Source organism: Mesocricetus auratus, unplaced genomic scaffold, assembly GCF_017639785.1.
Source record: "Mesocricetus auratus isolate SY011 unplaced genomic scaffold, BCM_Maur_2.0 Super-Scaffold_100031, whole genome shotgun sequence".
In the NCBI taxonomy this organism is placed as follows: domain Eukaryota; kingdom Metazoa; phylum Chordata; class Mammalia; order Rodentia; family Cricetidae; genus Mesocricetus; species Mesocricetus auratus.
This window is the reverse complement of record NW_024429212.1, coordinates 10,270,047-10,287,748: the sequence shown is the minus strand read 5'-3', so window position 1 is coordinate 10,287,748 and position 17,702 is coordinate 10,270,047. Positions and strand designations below refer to the sequence as shown.

General features: G+C 49.2%; 1 protein-coding gene across 1 annotated transcript in view; it reads right to left on the bottom strand.

The window, feature by feature from the left end:
- Nucleotides 1-13,130, bottom strand: part of Efnb2 (ephrin B2) — a 44,276-nt gene extending 31,146 nt beyond the window's left edge. Inside the window, exon 1 of the mRNA XM_005077361.4 lies at nucleotides 12,364-13,130. Within this exon, the coding sequence (XP_005077418.1) occupies nucleotides 12,364-12,494 (131 nt within the window). The 5' untranslated portion in view covers nucleotides 12,495-13,130. The remainder of the gene's footprint in view (nucleotides 1-12,363) is intronic.
- Nucleotides 13,131-17,702: the final 4,572 nt, after the last annotated feature.

The following is a 17,702-nucleotide window of genomic DNA, read 5'->3' as shown; positions in this document are numbered from 1 at the left end:
GGTGCAGAGGCTAGAGCCTGAAACTGGGGTGCTGGGGGTGTGCCAGCAAGAGAGAGGCGGGGCATGCCAGACTGCCCCGCTGGCAAGCCGACCAGGCAGGCTCCCTGACTGAAACCCGGATTTCATAACCCCCGTGACAAGAGGCACTGCGGCCTCCCTCCCCAGCTGTAATTTGTTAGCACCTGTACGGTCATGTTCCCAGCCGGGCTTTTAGCAAGAGTCTATAAAGGAAGGTGGAACCCATGTTATTTATAGGCCAGGCCCTGGAGAGAAAGATGGCTCTCACAGAGAAAGGGGTCCAAAGGGCACCTCCAGCTGCTTCTCTGTTGTTTCACAACCATTTGCTCATTTACCTGAGTGGTGAAGTCACAGGGATGAAAGCCACATGTAAATTTAACAAGGGGTGAGTGAGTGGTCTGCTGTCTCAACACTCCAAGACAAGGCAGCCAGCTGGGCGTGCTGGCCTGTCCCTTCACCCTCCAGCCCCTCAACGTCATGTGTTTCTTTCTTCATTACAAAGTGTTCTGCCTTTGTGGAAAGGCAAATCACTCTTGCCCGACTAAGATGAAGCTTCTCTCCCTTTGTCGGCGAGTTGTCCAACCAACAGAACCCCAGTCCCCCACCACATGCTTGTCCCCTCCTCTCCCCCCAAAGCCGTACTCAAACAGGCTCTTGGGCAACAGAAGTAGGAGTTGAGTCCACAGCAGACAGAGGGGACCATGCCACTCAGCTCTCTGGGTCTGAGAAGGGAGTCTCCTTGCCAGGCAAGCTTAATAACCCTAGCAAATAGTTTACAAGGCTGTGTGCAAGGGCTTTACAGGCCCCTAAATGGCAGCTTCCCAGTACTTCCTCCTTCTCAGGCTCCAGGGGAGGGGTCAGGCCAAAGGTCCCCGTGGGTGTGGTAGGAGTTATCTTTCTCCTGTCACAGCTAGTGGGACAGGGGAAGAAGGGGGGGGGTAGAGAAACCCAGTGGGTAACAAAACTGCCACCACCAGAAACAAGGACTGGAATTGGCTCCTGATTGACGCGCATCAACCAGAACCGTGTCACGTGATGGAAATGAGAGCGAATGGTGCTCTGTGATAGTTCTCTTCCCAGCCAAATCACAGAACACTACCGAGTTAGGCCCTAAACAGCTCCTCTGGCAGCCTGATGTTGAGCAAGTGAGAGAGAACCAGGCAGGGGAGAGCTGGGAGGCGCGCGGCCACACTTGGAGACTCGGTTACCTTCTCTGGCAGTCTGTTCCGCAGGCAGGCAGGCAGGCCACAGGCAGGCAGGCAGGCAGGCAGGCAGGCAGGCAGGCAGATGTAGGAGTGGAGGCCATGCAGATCCAGAAGCATCGCTGTGGAGGCCGGGAGAACCCCAGACCCACCAATATTCACCGCCTGGGCTTCCTTAAACAAACTGCTCCAAACTTGCAGAACATCAAAAGCCAGATGGGCTGAACTGAATGAATCCACAGGCAAGAAGCCAGACTCCCTGTTTGCTATAGAGATGGGCCTGGACTTGATTTGAGTCTTCTCGGCTCTGACAAGCTGGAAGCTGGCACGGTTCCCAAAATCCAAAATAAAATGGCATTTAATTGTGACTAGACTCTAAAAAAGATGTCATACTATCTCCTTAGCTTGACACACACTCAGCGGCGAACTGGAGGAGACTCTGGAAGCCTGATTTTCTCCCAGGGGGAACTGGCCAAACCCTTAAATTCTTACAAGGAAAATGTCAACAGTCGAAGGAGTTACACACAATAAATGCATTAATACTACATGCTGTAAAAAAAAAAAAATCTGCCTAGTCATCTTCCAGACGGTCTGAGAGGAGGATGACTCTGCTTCTGGTGGGTACAATCTCGTCAGATCCCAGCTTCAAAGGCTCCCTTTGGAACTGTACACCCAGCATAAATGAGAGTTACTCAACGTTCCAAGGAAGAATGGAAGGTCACATTCAACACTTCTCTTTTCTCTACCTTACCCATGGTCAACCACTTTTGTGCACCACAGCATAAAAAAAGGGAGCAGGGAATCAAACACCCAGACAGCGAAACCAAAGCACTTCAGCTCAAATCCACATCTTAGCTTCCAGGATCCTTGGGTAACTCGGTTAACCATTCCTCCACCAGTATAAGAGGATAAGTAAAAATATTCCCCGCTGGAGGCTGCAAGAAGGTTTAATGATGGGGTGGGGGCTGGAGAGATGGCTCTGTGGTTACGAGCACTGACAGACTCTTCTAGAGGACCTGGGTTCAATTCCCAGCACCCACATGGCAGCTCACAACTGTCTGTAACTCCAAGATCTGACACTCTCACACAGGCGTACATGCAGGCAAAACCACCAGTGCACATAAGATACAAATAAATAAATTATAGAAAGAAGGTTTAATGAGTATATATCCAGCAGTTGGAGCAGCAGCTGGTATGTGGTAAGTGGTGTATACAACTGCTATTATATAAAACAGGGTCCAACAGGAAGTGAGGCTTCTAAACACAAAAAACACCATACTGCCCATCCCTGAACCCAGGTTGGATTCATGAATTCACTCAGGGACAAACATGTTTTACTAGGATACACAGAATGGGTTTGGCCAAAGAACCTGCTCACAGAACAGTTTAGCAAAAGCGTCTGTTCACACACTCGTGTTCTAAGAAAGCAATGGTACGGGAAAGCAGAGGAAGAAGACAGGCTGATGGTAGATGGGGGAATTAAAAGGAACTTCATGGACCAGACCATCTTAAAGGATGGTCAGAAATGACAAGCAAGTAGAACAAAATAACACCAGAGAGCTTAAAATATTAGCCTTAGTCTTCTTTAACAAAGTGTTTTCATTTTTTTCTCTGCCTGTGCACGGCACTCAGTAGACATCTGGTGACTTTTATGAACAGTGGCTGACACTTACTGGGCTGTTGTGCCAAGCTCAGAGCCAGGCCCTTTAAACACATTTAATCCGGCCACCGTTTTATGACAGTCTCACTCAGTACTGCTGTGTGATTACCTCAAATTTAAAGCTGGACAAATGAGCAATATGGAGGACACTGTTCCAAACTACATAGCCAGTAAATGGCTAAGTGGGGATGAGCTCACACAGGTGGACTCCAAAGCCTGGGCTTCTACCTGATCAAACCAAGCTAGTGTCCTGGTGAAATCAGTCGCCTGACTCATACCGGTAATCCCCGCAGCAGAGAGGCTGCTCAAATCAAGTAGTTGCTGTCCTATAGGGTCCGTTTGTTCCACTTGTGGGATTTGATTCTGTGCTATGGCCATTCAGAGGCACCAAATGCATTGTAGACACTAGCCTAAGTTGAAATAAGACTACCGTGACTTTGCTTAGAGAAACTGTCTTTAAAAACTCTAGTTTCTTCTCACCTGGACTGTTCCCACCTTTTGTTCCTCTCCTGTCCCCTCTACGTACAATACCATGGCATCCCAACATGGAATGTTCCAGGCTCTACTTGGCGTGTACAAGAAAAGTTTTTCTGCCTTGACTTCATTCTCAGAGCAATAGATCTGGCCATTAATAAACACTTATTGGCCGGGCGGTGGTGGCGCACGCCTTTAATCCCAGCACTCGGGAGGCAGAGGCAGGCGGATCTCTGTGAGTTCGAGGCCAGGCTGGACCGATAGCCTCTAAAACAATACAGAGAAACCCTGTCTCGTAAATACCAATAAATAAATAAATAAGTAAAAAATAAACACTTATTGAACAAATTAATCAAGTTACAACTACCAATTGTCTTAGGTCCTCGTGACCTCTAAAAGGAAGTACAGGGGCCAGGGTAAAGGCCAGATTTCCCCGAGGGTCCTAAACAGCCTTTGACAATAGGAAGACTGCTAGATTCTACTCCACAAAAGGCTGACCCAAGGCAGCAACAGTTCCCCAAGTATGGTTTCCCGCAGCCATCTGCAGTTGGTGGCATCTTGGGAGCCTACTAAAGTGTGTGTCTCCCAGCCCCACCTTAGCCTCTAAGAATCAAAGATGGGGTGGGTTCAGAAACCAGTTTTCACAATCCCCCAAGGCATCTTTGGTACCCTTCAGTTCAGGGGCCTTGGATCCAGAGGGTGGATCTTTGGATCTCTGACAGCAAGTGATAAGAACACGGGCAGTAAACAGCATTCATCTGGGTGGTGCCTGCTCATCCCACCAACACTTACTGGATGCCCCCAAGAGTCAGAAGTGAGTGAACTGTTGGGAGAAATAAGGCACTGTCCACCCCTTGCTTTGTGGATTAGGCAGGTGGTGAGCGCCTGAGTGCCCTGCACGCACCTAGAGTCCTGGGGTTCTAGGCATACCTGGAAGCGGCCTGCACGTACAGACCTGGGGTTAACCGACAGGCCTATAGGATTGCAAAGGCAAGAAGAACAGAGACCTCCATCACACAGAGGAGAATACATCTAGGGTCTCTCCTGATGATCTGTTTGCTCACAGAAAAAGGAGCTTGTTTGGAAACTAAAAGTAATACTTCAGTGGGAAACGATACTTTGTAACTGCTTCAGTTAGATACATTTTGAGCTGGAGATTTACCTGATTTAGACTGCTCCGTTCTATCCATAGGCAGTTCTGACTGAGGATGAATATTCCAGGTGAGGAAACAGACGTGGGGGTGGAAGGCAAGGACTGAAGGGTTTTGTCAGGTGGTGTGAGCAACCGGGCTGTGCTCATCTGCTATCCCAGGAGCGGATGGATGGGAGAGGTCATCTCAAAGACATCCCTGTCTTTGAAGGACTGAAATACATACAGGCAAGGAAACGGCCCAGGCAAACGCAAAGAAGCAAGCTGTGCCCCACCCAGGACACACATACCCCAGTCAAGCTGGGGCCTCAGTAAAATCACAGGTGCGCTGAACCTAGAACAGCGCTCTCACACAAAGTATAGGCAAACGCCTTGGTGGCGATAGGGACTTCAGTACTGGAGGAGTGCTATAGATGCTGTAATTATAAGTACAGACACAACTGAAGTTCAAGGGAGAAAATGAACTGGATTGTTTAACCATCCTGTATAGCATCTATTTACAATCCTGATGAATAGGGTGACTTGTGAGTGTGTCGAGGACCCGTGGTCCATCCACGGCATTTGGTAAATGCTATCCCCCCCCCAGTTGCAACTTCCCCCCACTCCCCATCTGCTCTTCCTGTTGTTTGGAGAATTACTAGGGGCAGAAAGAACCTGCTTTCTTTAAGAGAGCCTTTTCCCACTATGGTCTTAAAATTTGAAAAAAACAAAAAAGTTGCCAAGCGGTGGTGGCGCACGCCTTTTAATCCCAACACTCAGGAGGCAGAGGCAGGTAGATCTCTGTGAGTTTGAGACCAGCTGCACAGGGAAACCCTGTCTCGGGAAAAATAATAATAATAATAATAAATAAGATTTGGAAACAGCAAGTATGTATCACAGACCCAGAATGCTCTGCACTAGATTATACACTTGAGTTTGTACATGGAAGGATAATACTTGAATTAGCCTCTGCTGATTCCATGTTGCAACCCCAGAAGCAGGTCTACTTGGAATGCGGCTTCACTGGGAGTACTGGTAACCGATTACCACCCCCTCACTACTTTCCTGGGCCCTCCATCCTTCCGGAGGATATTTCTAAAACATATCACAGAGATTCGCCCCCCAGGAATGGAGGGTCCGGAGATGTAGCGGAGAGCTCGCCCCTGCACAGTTGGTAAACACATGCAGGGCTTTCTTGCCCAGCTCTTTAATCACTTTAACCCCGTTCCTGACGGAAAGCTGGAGGCCAAGGCGACGCGGCTTCTCCTTTTGTCATTTGCCTGCCATAAATATGCGCCAGTCTGTGTGTGAAAAGCTGAAGGAGGCCGCAAGCTTGCTGGACATTTATCATTCTCTGTTCCCCGTTAACAAGCAAATCCTTTAGCTGAATGGGCCATTAGCAATCATTGTCAAATGGAGAATGAAAGGTGCTGGGATGTGAGTGGACTGTAGATTAGAGAGTGCCCCTCCTCTCTGGCGGATCTCGACAAATGAAATGGATATTTTGGTATAGATTCAGAATGAAGACAGAAAGGAAGGCATAAGGTGGCAGGGGCTTGGGCAGGAGGCGTGGTCTGCAACTGTGGTGTCTACCAAGACTCTCACAGTGGTGAGAAGACAGGCCACAGAAGCAAGGCATCTGCAGCCCCAAACTATGATGAGGAAAGTCAACAAAATGGGTCTAAAGAGAGTACTCAAGGTTTAGTGATGACCTTTATCATCTGTGTTCAGAAGCAGAAGAGTCCAGAACCTGCACCCTCCTATTAAAACGGTTCCCAGACCCCATGGGTAAGTCACATCCAAGACCTTCTCCATGAAGAAAGCATCCTCCCCCCTTAAGAAATAACCAGACTTTCCTAAAATGCCAAAAGACTACAAAAAAGCAAATGTTTCCTTTCCGGTGGCTTAAACCAATGGTGGGTGTCACTCTGCGCCTAACCCGGCATGGAGTCCCTGGCTCACTTTGTTTAATGACTAAAAGGGAAGGGTGGAGGGCCCGCACTGAAGGCCAGTTCCCTCAGGCACACTACAGGGACAGAGGGCGGTAGCATCCATGTCAACAACACCAAGAGTTTTTGTTGTTGCCTTTAAACGTTTGTGTCAGCACTATGGTTTTTGGAATCCTGTGGTTGCCACCAGGAAGCCAGTGCCATCCAACTTGAAGACGACCAGTCACAGCGGTCAGGGAAGCCAGGAACCTCTGGGATCACAAGGCTCATGGGTTTTGACATACTGGATGGATTGATTCCAATTAAACTAAATTTCCTCCTTTTCAATACCGTCACCTGTTCTTTTTTCTTTTTTCTTTTTTTTTTTCTCTTTTTCTTTTTTTCTTAAATTTCCCCCAGGGAAGGAAAAGACCAACCTCAGAGAAGAGCTAGAGGCCCAGGTAAGGGCCAACAGCCCAAGCTTGGCTGGACCCCCTTCCACAGGCAGTCCTGACAGGCAAAGGGGGGTGGGACACGACACTGAAATCAAAAGGCCTCTGTTTTCTTTTCAGATAATTCAGGCCTTACCTATCTCCCTCTGGTCTCTCCGTTGCCTCCCAGCAGGTCTCTGCCTGAAGCCCAGATAGATGAAGGCTAGGGCGGTGAAGGGCAGTTAATCCTGCAGAATGGCTGTCTCTGTCAGGCCAAGAGTTAAGCAGGAAAAGCTTCCAGGCCCTAACGACCGCAGTGAGCTGTGGGTTTTAATCAACCTCCATCTCGTCTATAAAAAAAAAGGCCGTCAATGAAAGCTACCTTGGCCATATTATCTTCCACCAATGAGCAAGAACTGTACGGCTTTTCCTTCGCGGCTTCAGCCATCCCAGACCACAAGTGGGGCTTTCATGGTTCCTAATCCGGGTTCCCAAGTCTGTGTGGCTCTCGCATAATACCCAACAGCCTGGAGCAAGGGCCTGCGCCCCACACCCTTTTCAGGGACGTGTCATTTCTAACATCAAGCTAATCTATATGTTGCCATGGCTTCCCCTTTATCTGCCTTTACATCTTATGAACTGCATGGATTTACCACGTTATTTTTTTTATCTGAAAGACAGAAAATGGTGGTTTTATTGCCATACAATCAGATTACTGCCGCCTGCTTCTCTATGCCTTTTTACCATACTTCAATCAAAGGGGATCAGTTTCTTTATGCTTTGCCCCTGGTTTACTTTACATCTGTAAAGACGTAGTCTGGGTTGTAATCCCCTTATTAACTATGGCCAGGCTTGATTTGCCTAAAAATAAAAGCAAATTGTGTCAGGCCCTTTCACTTTGTTTTTGATTCCGAACTACAAAATGGATTACTAAAGAAATCTTCAGAGTTCACACGGCTGGTATAGTGCTGAATTTAAAATGAGAATTAAACAAGTTAAACAGGGGAGCCATGTCAACGGTTTACATCTCCCATCACGGTGGAAGGGCTGACTGCTTGCTTTTGTATTCTTCAGCTTTATAGAGACAATGAAGCCACAGGAGTTTTTCCAAGCTGTTCCGAACATGTCTCATTTGCTATCCTTCCTTTTTCAGCTGTTCTTATTTCTCACCGACCCCCCCTTCTAATCCTCGCCTTTAAGAGGGGGAGGAGGGGACATACCTAGAGAGAGCTAACCCTTCTCTCCAGAAGCTTGAGGTTCTACAGGATCTGCATATTTTAATCAAAATATTTTAACAGCCCGGCACTTCTCTTTAACAAAGGGTGATCTCATAAGCAAATCTATGCAGATGTTTAAGTGACCTGAAAAACAGGTTCTTTATGTCAGAATATTTTAACAGCCCGGCACTTCTCTCTAACAAAGGGTGATCTCATAAGCAAATCTATGCAGATGTTTAAGTGACCTGAAAAACAGGGTCTTTATGTCAGGAGCTAGGGCAGGCAGCGACCAGAGACATTTTTAAATCATCTTTTAGAGAAGGAGGCATCCTCGTGTCCAGTTTGTAATTAGATATTTTAAGAATAAAGTTTTCATCGGAACCTCAAGGAGATGTTGTTCCTTAAAATGTTTCTTTTCCCAGGGTCTGCTGTCTACACTTCCTGCACTCCGCCACTCCCCCTTCTATGACGCTGCCTCGCAGTCACGCTGGGATCGGGACCAGTTTCCCATTTGGTGAACGTACTCTGAAATGCCGAGATCCGTGAGGTTCCTGGGAGCAGCCTGAAATATTTCAGGTGAAGATTTAGAAAGCAAAGATCTAGTTACCCCAGTGCTCACACTGGTTGAAGGAGGTTATCATGTGGACCCACCAACAGGATTCATTTTAGTAAGTGAGGAGAGGTTCTGGGGAAGCTAATTAAATCCACCAGTTCTCCAGCAGACAAGGGGAAGCCATTCCAACATGTGGTCCCTGGGGGTGGCTAATGCACCTGCCTGCAAGCTCCAGCCACTGAGTCAGAGCCCGAGTGGAATGCTGGAGTCATTTGCATTTCTTTGCGTTGCTAGGACAAGTGTCAACAGCTAAGCTTTGTGAACGGTTTAGAACCAAGTGCCCAGGAACCCATCCTAACCTCGACCCTCTTTTCTGGGGCAGGAAGCTGTAATTGCTGAGGTTAAGAGGTGCAGCAGGGGGACGCACAGATCCTCGTCTGGAGAGGCTGCCGCGTTCTGTCTTAGTGTTCTGCCGGGCTCAGCTGTGGAGCAAGGACAACCCACTACCTATAGTTTATCATCCCGAGGACTGTGGGTGTGAAACCAGCACCAACTCTATGTTAAAACCGACGAGACTACCCCGAGATTAACCCGAGTGCAAACTGTGAGAGCACAGGCATAGTGCAAGGCACTATGCAATCAAGGCTGAATCTGTATGTGTTTATCTACAAAAATGGGAATTTCAGACACAATAGAAAGTAGGCTGGCCTGTGTATGTGCTGGTGAGCGGCTATTTAAACAGTTCTGTCCATTGTGGTTTAGTTTATCAACTTGACAGGTCCATATTTATTCAAGGCCTGACCTAGGGGTAGGCCCGTGTATTTCAGGTTATCTGAATATTATCCTGCCATTCTTTTGTTTCAAGCCAATCAATTTCAGGAATTCAGGGTTATGTATGGGGGAAAACTTTACATGGGAAAAGCATGATGCTTTGTAAAGTACTAGTATATAAAACTCACAGAATAAAACCGCAGATACAGATTAATACTGGAATGAAAATTTCAAAGGTGTAATGCATTCTAGTGTACTATGCCAGAGTAGCATTGGTAACTCTAAAGTAAAGCTATTATTCATTAAAACAAGCAGGAACAACAATCACAAAACAATGAAAAGAAAACAGACTTTGGCAAAAAACAAAACACTATGCTGGAGAGGGGATTCTACTGAAATGTTAATTAGAAATGATTTGCTTTGCTGTTCTTTCCAGAACTTAAAGATAGTTGAAAACTGACCTACACAGTACCAGCATCCACAGATACAATGTGGCTAATCTAACCGGGCAGCCACTAATCTTTGAGTACACAGAACTTCTGATTATTACATAAACTCCCGGGGATGGGATGGCAGGCAATGTGATTAAAGTAGTTATGGAGATTCCAGTTTACAAAGGATTTTCTGGGCCCCGCACGCACACAGCTGCTGCACGCTCCCTGTGTGGACCCCCTGAATGAAACAAATCTAATTACGGATGCCTGTCTCAAGACAAGCGGCTTGCCCCACAGTTAGTGCAAAGTGACCTGAAACTCCCAAGCCTCTGATTACCTGCCTGCTACATAAACTTTTCTCTGGAAAAGTGAACAAGGGGGGCAATCCCAGGCACAATAAAAGGCTCGTGTGTCACTCTCCCAGAAAGGGATCTCTCTGGTCTCTCAGACAGCATTGGATCACACGCTTTCCAAAGACTTCGAGCCATCCTCAGCAAAACTGGAAGACATTTTCCTGTGGAGGCCAGGGAGCCATCACACTAACAACTACACAGGGAGGCCTGCCTGCCTGCCCCTCCGAAATGCAAGCCCTCAGCAGCTCTGTCTCCATCTGTGGTGGCCACAGCTCAGAAAACCATACTATTAGAGATCAAAACAGTGAGTGAATGTCAGTCACCACTCCCTTCCTAACACGGTAACAAACAGAAGGCAGGGTTCTCCAGATGCTAGGAACGCATACTGCTGCTTCCAACCCCCCCCTCACCCCTCCAAAAAAGAAAACCAAAAAACAAGTCAGTGTTTCTAATCCTTCCTGCTGCACACCCAAGTACGGTGGTCACAATGAACTAAAAAAAAAAAAATACTTATGTCGCTCTGCAGCTCTGAGGGGTTACATAGGAATTTCTTTAAGCTAGATTTAAATATAAATATTAAATCCAGACGGGGTGAGGGGGGAGACAGCCTCTCGAAGAAGCTGTGAGGGAAAGTGCGAAGTGGAGAGGCCTGGGGAGGGGGGAGGGGCGCGCCCATCACTTGCATTCGGCAGGGAAGGGTGACCTCTGTAGGCACCGCGAGCGAGCGTCAGCCTCAGCCACCACCAGGGCCCCAATCCGAGAGGCGACGGCGGCGCTCAAGTCCCAGCCAGGCGCCTTCCGGCACCACCAGGTGCCTGTTAGATCCCGTGTGGCTGCAAAGACGCCACGCCAGGGACGCAAATACAGCCCCTTACATTAAAAAACAAAACAAAACAAAAATCTATACCAGACTGCATCAAAGACGGCCGCAGTAACTTTAAAACAAGGGCCTTCTGGCAACACGCAAAAATGTCTGCTTCGGGTCATTTACAATTGTAGATTTTTTTTTTTTCCTTTTGGAAGGGGAGCCTGTTTGGTCAATTATGTTGGTGAATTTGAAATTTACCACTTTCGAGAGAGTAGCTGCAGTTCTTTGCGTACGGGGTAATTTCTAAATCAATTCGTTCATCTCTGAAGCCTCTCCACCATGCCCTCAACTCCAATTAGGCCATTGATTTTGCTTCTAATCTCAAAGGTCTGCCTCCAAGCCAGTCAGCGTCTCCACACTCTTCCAGGGCTGAGAGCAGAATTCCTCACAGCACTTTCTGGCCGTAGTTGGAAGATGAGGTAATAGACAGCACCCAGGTGCGGTTACCGAGACCATGACCGCTTCTACCAAAGGCTGGCTAGCATTTTCTAAACCCGAGCGCACCCTGGGAGCCCAGACCTGAAAGTTAGTCTCAGGCCTGGCTTTCTCCCGTCCGTGCGTTTGCTAAAAAACCAGTCTGATCAAGGGACTAGCGATTCCCCAAGTACGAAGGCTGCGGCGTTGACTGGGCAGGGCTCTGAGCTTTTCCAAAAGGCGTCGTTAAAATTGAGCCAGCTACCCGGATCGCGCCGGGGCTAGGCCACCGGTTCCGACGCGAAGGGAGAGGCCGGCGTGCGGGGGGCTGGCAGCCCGAGTTCTCCGGCAGAGCCAGCGAGCTCCCCCGCGCACGTTCCGGCCAGCGAGCGGACTCCGAGCCACGCCGGCTCCCGGACGCTGCGGGCCCACTGTCTCCTCCCAAAGGGACATCCCACTGCCCCAGGCCCCCAATTTTTGTCGCCTGCCCGCGGAGCTCCGGCCGGTGGCTCCCGCGCTCCTCGAGAGCGCAGCATCCCTGCCTGGCTCCGGAGCCCGCCAGTCGGTGCGCGTCTGTAGCCCCTTTAGTGGCGACGTCCTCCGTTCTCCAAAAAGAAGGGAGGGCCGGGTAGAGCCATCAGACACCTTTCCCGATGTGCCACCCGAGTCGCCAGGGCGTTGGGCACCCTCGAGCACTTGAGTTTGGAGCCCCAGAAGAGCCCCCTTGGAGCCCGCGCTCGCAAGTCCAGCCGGTCCCCACCTAGAGAAATGTGGTGGGGTGGGGGCTGGGGGACGAGCGCCTCAGGTTCTAGAAACAGGCTCCGAGGCCTCCTCCCGCCCGGACCACACGGCGTACCCCCGGGCACAGGCCCGGGGCCGGGTAAGAGGAAGGGATCGTGGACGCCACTTACTTTGAGTTCGAGGAATTCCAGTAGATAGGCTCTAAAACTATCGATCTGGAGATCGCAGTTCTGCATAAAACCATCAAAAGTCCCCAACAGTACTTCCACACGGAGTCCCTCCTGGACCGGGCCATGGCCATGGCCAAGCCGCTCCCAGTTCTGCGCACTCCCGGACGCGATGGGACCGGCCACGGGCCGCGACACCCCCAATCCTCCGGGGCGGACGCGCCGCGCCGCTCCAGCGGTCACCGAGGCCAGGTGCGCTCGCCCTGCGCGGCCCTCAGCGCGCGGGGTGGGGTCGAACGCGCGGGGCGCGGCGGCTCGGCGGACTCGGGGCTCCGGGGCGCCGCGCCGGACGCAGCTGGGACGACCGGCTCCCGTGCGGCTCCAGGGTGCCGGGCCAGCCGCGGAAGGCGGGCGCGGCGAGGGCGCTGGGCTGGGACAAAGGCCCGCAGCGGAGAGGCGAGTCGGCGTGGGGTGGCGGGTGCTGCTCCCTGAGAGGGGCCGCTTGACTATAGATCCAGGGCGGCGGGCAGCGGCCCGGGCAAGTGGGCGCCGCGTCGGCGCGGTTCCATGTCCCGGGGCGCAGAGACAGAGAGCGCCTCCTGAATCCTCGCAGCTCGCGGCCCGCCGAGCAGGCAGGAGGGCACTGGGACCCCCGCGGGCGCCGGACGCGCGCGGGCCTTTGTGTGCGGGGAGGGCGCCGGGACCCGCTACGCGCGCAGCTCCGCAATCCGACCGGCGCCGCCGTCCCCGCCGCGGAGAGTCAGCGCGCCGGGCGCGCTGTCACAGCACTATAAACGCGGGGCTCCGCCCAGTCGCACGCAGCCCATTGGCCCGCCGCTCCGAGAGCGCGCACTGATTGGGTAGAAGGCCCGTCCGTCCCGACCCTGGGCACCGCGAGGTGGGGCGCTGCTGACAGGTGAGCCCCGCCCCCGGGATGAGCCGGGCTGGCCGCCGCGGACCGCGCACGAGTGGCCCCGTGCGGCGCAGGGTCGGCCGCCTCCGAGCCACTGGTGTCCGCGCCCGCGAGGTCGCGGCGGCCCGCAGCACGCCTGGGCTGGCGTGTAGAGCGAGGGCCCGGGGACGCAGCGTTGCTCCGTGCGGCGCCCAGGCCCTTGGCGGATGCCTTCAAGCCTCGGATCGAGGGTCTCCGGAGCCTGATTCCCGCACCAAGTGATCGGGCCGGGCCGGACGCAAGTCAGGACGGACTGGCGGGGCAGCGCCAAGCTTCGCAGCCCACCCGCGGTGCCCGCCCGCCCGCCCGCCGCGACCCTGCGCCCCGCGTCTATCTTCGTAGGCCCGCTCCCCATTTCCGGTCCTCTCCCCGCAGCTCCCCTTCCCCGCCACCCACAAGAAAAGCGCCTCCAAAGCTCCACCACCGACGACTGGGTGCACTTTCCTTCGCTCGCTTCAGGGAGAACCCCGCGACCCCACAGTGGCCAGGACGTCAGGGGTGACCCTTACGACTAGCAGTCAGGGCAGAAGTGGCAGCAGTTCTTTGCGCCTCGGGTGCTTGCCCAAGACCGGTTTGAGAACCTGTACGTCGGTGACTTGCACGGATCCACAGCGCCCACTAGCGCCCACTTTTCCCCGTCTTTAAGAACAAGCCTTCCCGCGACCGGATCAAAAACACTTAAGGTGCCCCACCACAGGAAGAGCGCGGTAGGCAGAAGGCACAGTCCACGGTCCTACACAAATCAACCACGGGCTTTTATATGCTGTCCGTCAATACCAGAATTTCTGAAAATGGTACCAGGCAGTTTTCACGCCTATTTAACGCAATTCCCATCCAGTTAAATATGATAAATTATTTACTATCTAGTTTTTCTTTCCCAGCCCCCTTCGTCCTTTATAAAGTGTTGACGTTCAAAAACCTTAATATGTACTGCAACTAGAGTTGGTTTGGAAAGACTAGTCTAAGACCAAAACACTACAGCACCCAAAGTATGGAAGGGACTCACTCTCCCAAATACAGCTTTAAGAAAGTCTTTTTTGTAACCACTATTTTTAACTAAGCCTACAATAGCCTGAACCCAGGGACTTATGCTAAGCAATGGACAGGGACACAAACACACACACACACACACACACTCAGGGTCTTGGGAGTAATGATTTAACTTTCTGATGATCCCCAAGACTGAAAAACTGGCAGGCGTATTTGAATTTTTGGGGGGGGAGAGGCTTGCTTTAAAATTTTTACTTAACCTAATGTGAAGTTAACATGGTCTGATCGGATATTCAGTATGTTATGAAATTTAAGTTGTGACCTCTTTGCTCCCCTTACATCCTCTCTCCGGTAAACCAAAGAAAGGAAATTTGTAATGTCTGAAAATAACCCAGTTTCCAAAAATACCATTTTCAGTAAGCCAGATATTCTGACACCCAAAGCAGTTCACCTTGAGAACAATGTAAATATAATTTTAAAAAAAGTCACACACAAAATACTCCTGTATGACTTTTCAGGGGGACATGTCCCCTGTGGCCACAAAGACCCAGTACTTGCCAACTTAATATTCTGGTCCTTCACTGCAGTCGTTCTGGAAACTGAAACATCCATCACAATCCCAGGCAAAAATGTCATAGGGCTGTGTACAAAGGTAACCATACAGAGAAATTCTAAATCCTGGCCACACCAATCAGTGCCATGCCTCTGCACTGGGGACCTCACTGTATGGATAAATTCTTGGTTTGTTCTGAAGACAGGACACAACTCTGTGCAAAGGACAGTACTTCACCAGAAGTTAGTGGTTTCTGTAGTTGAGGAAGTACAATCTATTATAAAAGTGACTATTAGTGACTTCGTCAGAGGAAGGCAGCAGTGTTGAGCTTCAGATGCACCTTACACCAAGCTCAACAGCTGGGTCTTCAGACTCTTCAGTGACATCACCACACTGAAGAGCTTAACCACTGCCTCCTCCATCTGGACACTAACCAGAACAGATACTGAGAAATGAACCCTCAGCCTCCTACTGGGGAACGTATTATGGTGGAAAAAGAAATACATTGCTGGCCTTACTCTATATGAACTGATTGCAAAGTTGGTTAACTACATGAAAAGCCACTGTTTGTAACCGACAATGGAATCACTGAGGCCTATCATGGGAATAAAGGAAGCTTCTACTTTTAGCTCACAAACCCACTGGCCCTTCTCACACCATGATCTAAAAGGCTCAAGAGAACTTGCAACAAACCAGTCCCCATACTTCTTACTCTTTAACTGTCAATTAACCAAGGTGAAGGGCCATTTGCTAAGAAATGAGAACCATGGTTACTCACATGTACAATGAGAGCAACCTTCCATTCTAACCTGGCAGATACTAAACTGACATATTTAACAAAACAATTTGGTCATGTGAAACTAACGGTTATCAACATGCACTGTTCTTTAATTTACTGGTTTCACTCATTAAGAGGTTTTTTTTTTAAGTATGAAAAATACAATCACCACCACATCCCCCATTCAATGCTCTTTTCAAACAGTGTTAAGTCAATTCAACAATGACTGGATGCTACCTCTAACTTGCAGCGTACTCTAATACATAGAAAACAAGCACCGGGGTTTGCTTTAGAAAGAATGGGGGGGGGGCTCTCACCATACCTTGACTCCTCAGGACTCTGTCCAGCTCTAGTGCTGTTTCACAAATCACTTACTCTAGTAACTGTAACCTCACTGTACAACACACAGGAGGGACAGCATCCCAGTCATGCCTAGCAAATGGCAACTAGCTACAAAACATTTGGTGATGTGCATTAGCCAATGCAACCAACATTAGGGTCCCAGTGTCCCTCACTAGGACAACTCACTTCTAAAATCATCAACACACATCACAGATGGCAAAGGAATCAAGACCAGGTAAATGGAATTCCAACAAATGGAAACATAAGCCTTCCACTGACAGCTGGGGACACCTATATCCACCCCCGTGTCTGCCCTTCAGCAATATGTTCAGGTCCTTTCCAGTTAGTAAACCTAGTGTCGAGTAGTCACATGACTCCTGGAGCTGGTGGTAACTCCCATCTTCAGCAGTCTCATGGCCAGTTATTATGCAAAGTGCACAAATGGCTCTGGGTAGAAAGCAACAGAACTGGAGACAACTGAATACCAGAAACTCAAAATAACAGCAGCATTGAAAATGTTCACTGGTGGTCTCTCGGTCTCGGTCTCTCTCTCCCTCTCCCTCTCTCTCTCTCACACACACACAGCATATACTAGTATAGTTAAGTGACCAACAGCAACAGGCTCATTTGCTATATCCTAAGGGAAACTATAGTCCTTGCCTAGGAACCTTCCCCTATTTGAAGCATTGAAGAGTCCTCACACCAAGCTAATTTAAAGGTTTAGTTTATACAGTCGAGAATTCTGCAAACTCCACAATAGTAATGGCAAAAGCTACAAGTTTTAAATACTATAATAAAAATAAACAGTCAATAGTTAATTCTATAATGCATCAAAAATTTCAAATAACTCCAGAAAACAAAACTGGGAATTAAAGGGAACATCTGAATTGCTAATTGTGAAAAAAAAATCTCTTAACCTTTATGATGTGTATACAAAAGTGGCAGAACAGATGAAGAAAACAATCACTACAGTAAAAGGTGGGTGTACACTATTAACGACATCCTTTTTCCTGTAGCCTGGTGGACAGCAGTACTCAGTTACTAAGCACAGGAACAATTGAATATCTAGGAGTCTCTAACAGTAGACATTGAGATGTGTTATTCAGCCACTGTGATTTCTTTTCACAAGCAGCAGAAAAGGTGTAATGACGGAATAAAAGGCACGAAAAGGCTGATGTCAAGTATTTGGAGCCCAGGCTACTCTTCAGACACAGTGCTTGTAAACATAAGCAGAGCAAAAGAAACTTTTAATGGACACTTCCAAAACCTTGAATATACAAGCCAGGAACAATGAATCTGAATTGAAAAGTTACATAAAAAGAATAAAGTATAGGAAGGAAATAGTTTGAGCTAACTTATGAGATTAAGTATTATAATCAATCTATTCAGGTAAATTAAGTGAGTATAGATTTAGAGTGACAGGGTATCCTGTTTACTAAAACCTTGCTATACCTCATGCCTACTTAGATTTCTATCATTCTTCTTTATCATATCGAAGAATTGAAACTAAAGCAGCAGCATTTTCCATAGCATGCAAACACAAAATAACCTACCATTTAATCATCTCAAGCAGTATTTTCAATGTAAAACAATGATGGGACTATCTCCGGGGACCGGGGTCTTCACTACGCCGAGCCTATGCACCTCCAATAACATTTTATGGACCTTTCCTTGAGTGTTAAATACTAGTAAGCTTCAACAAACAGAAGAGGAGGCAGATTCTGCTC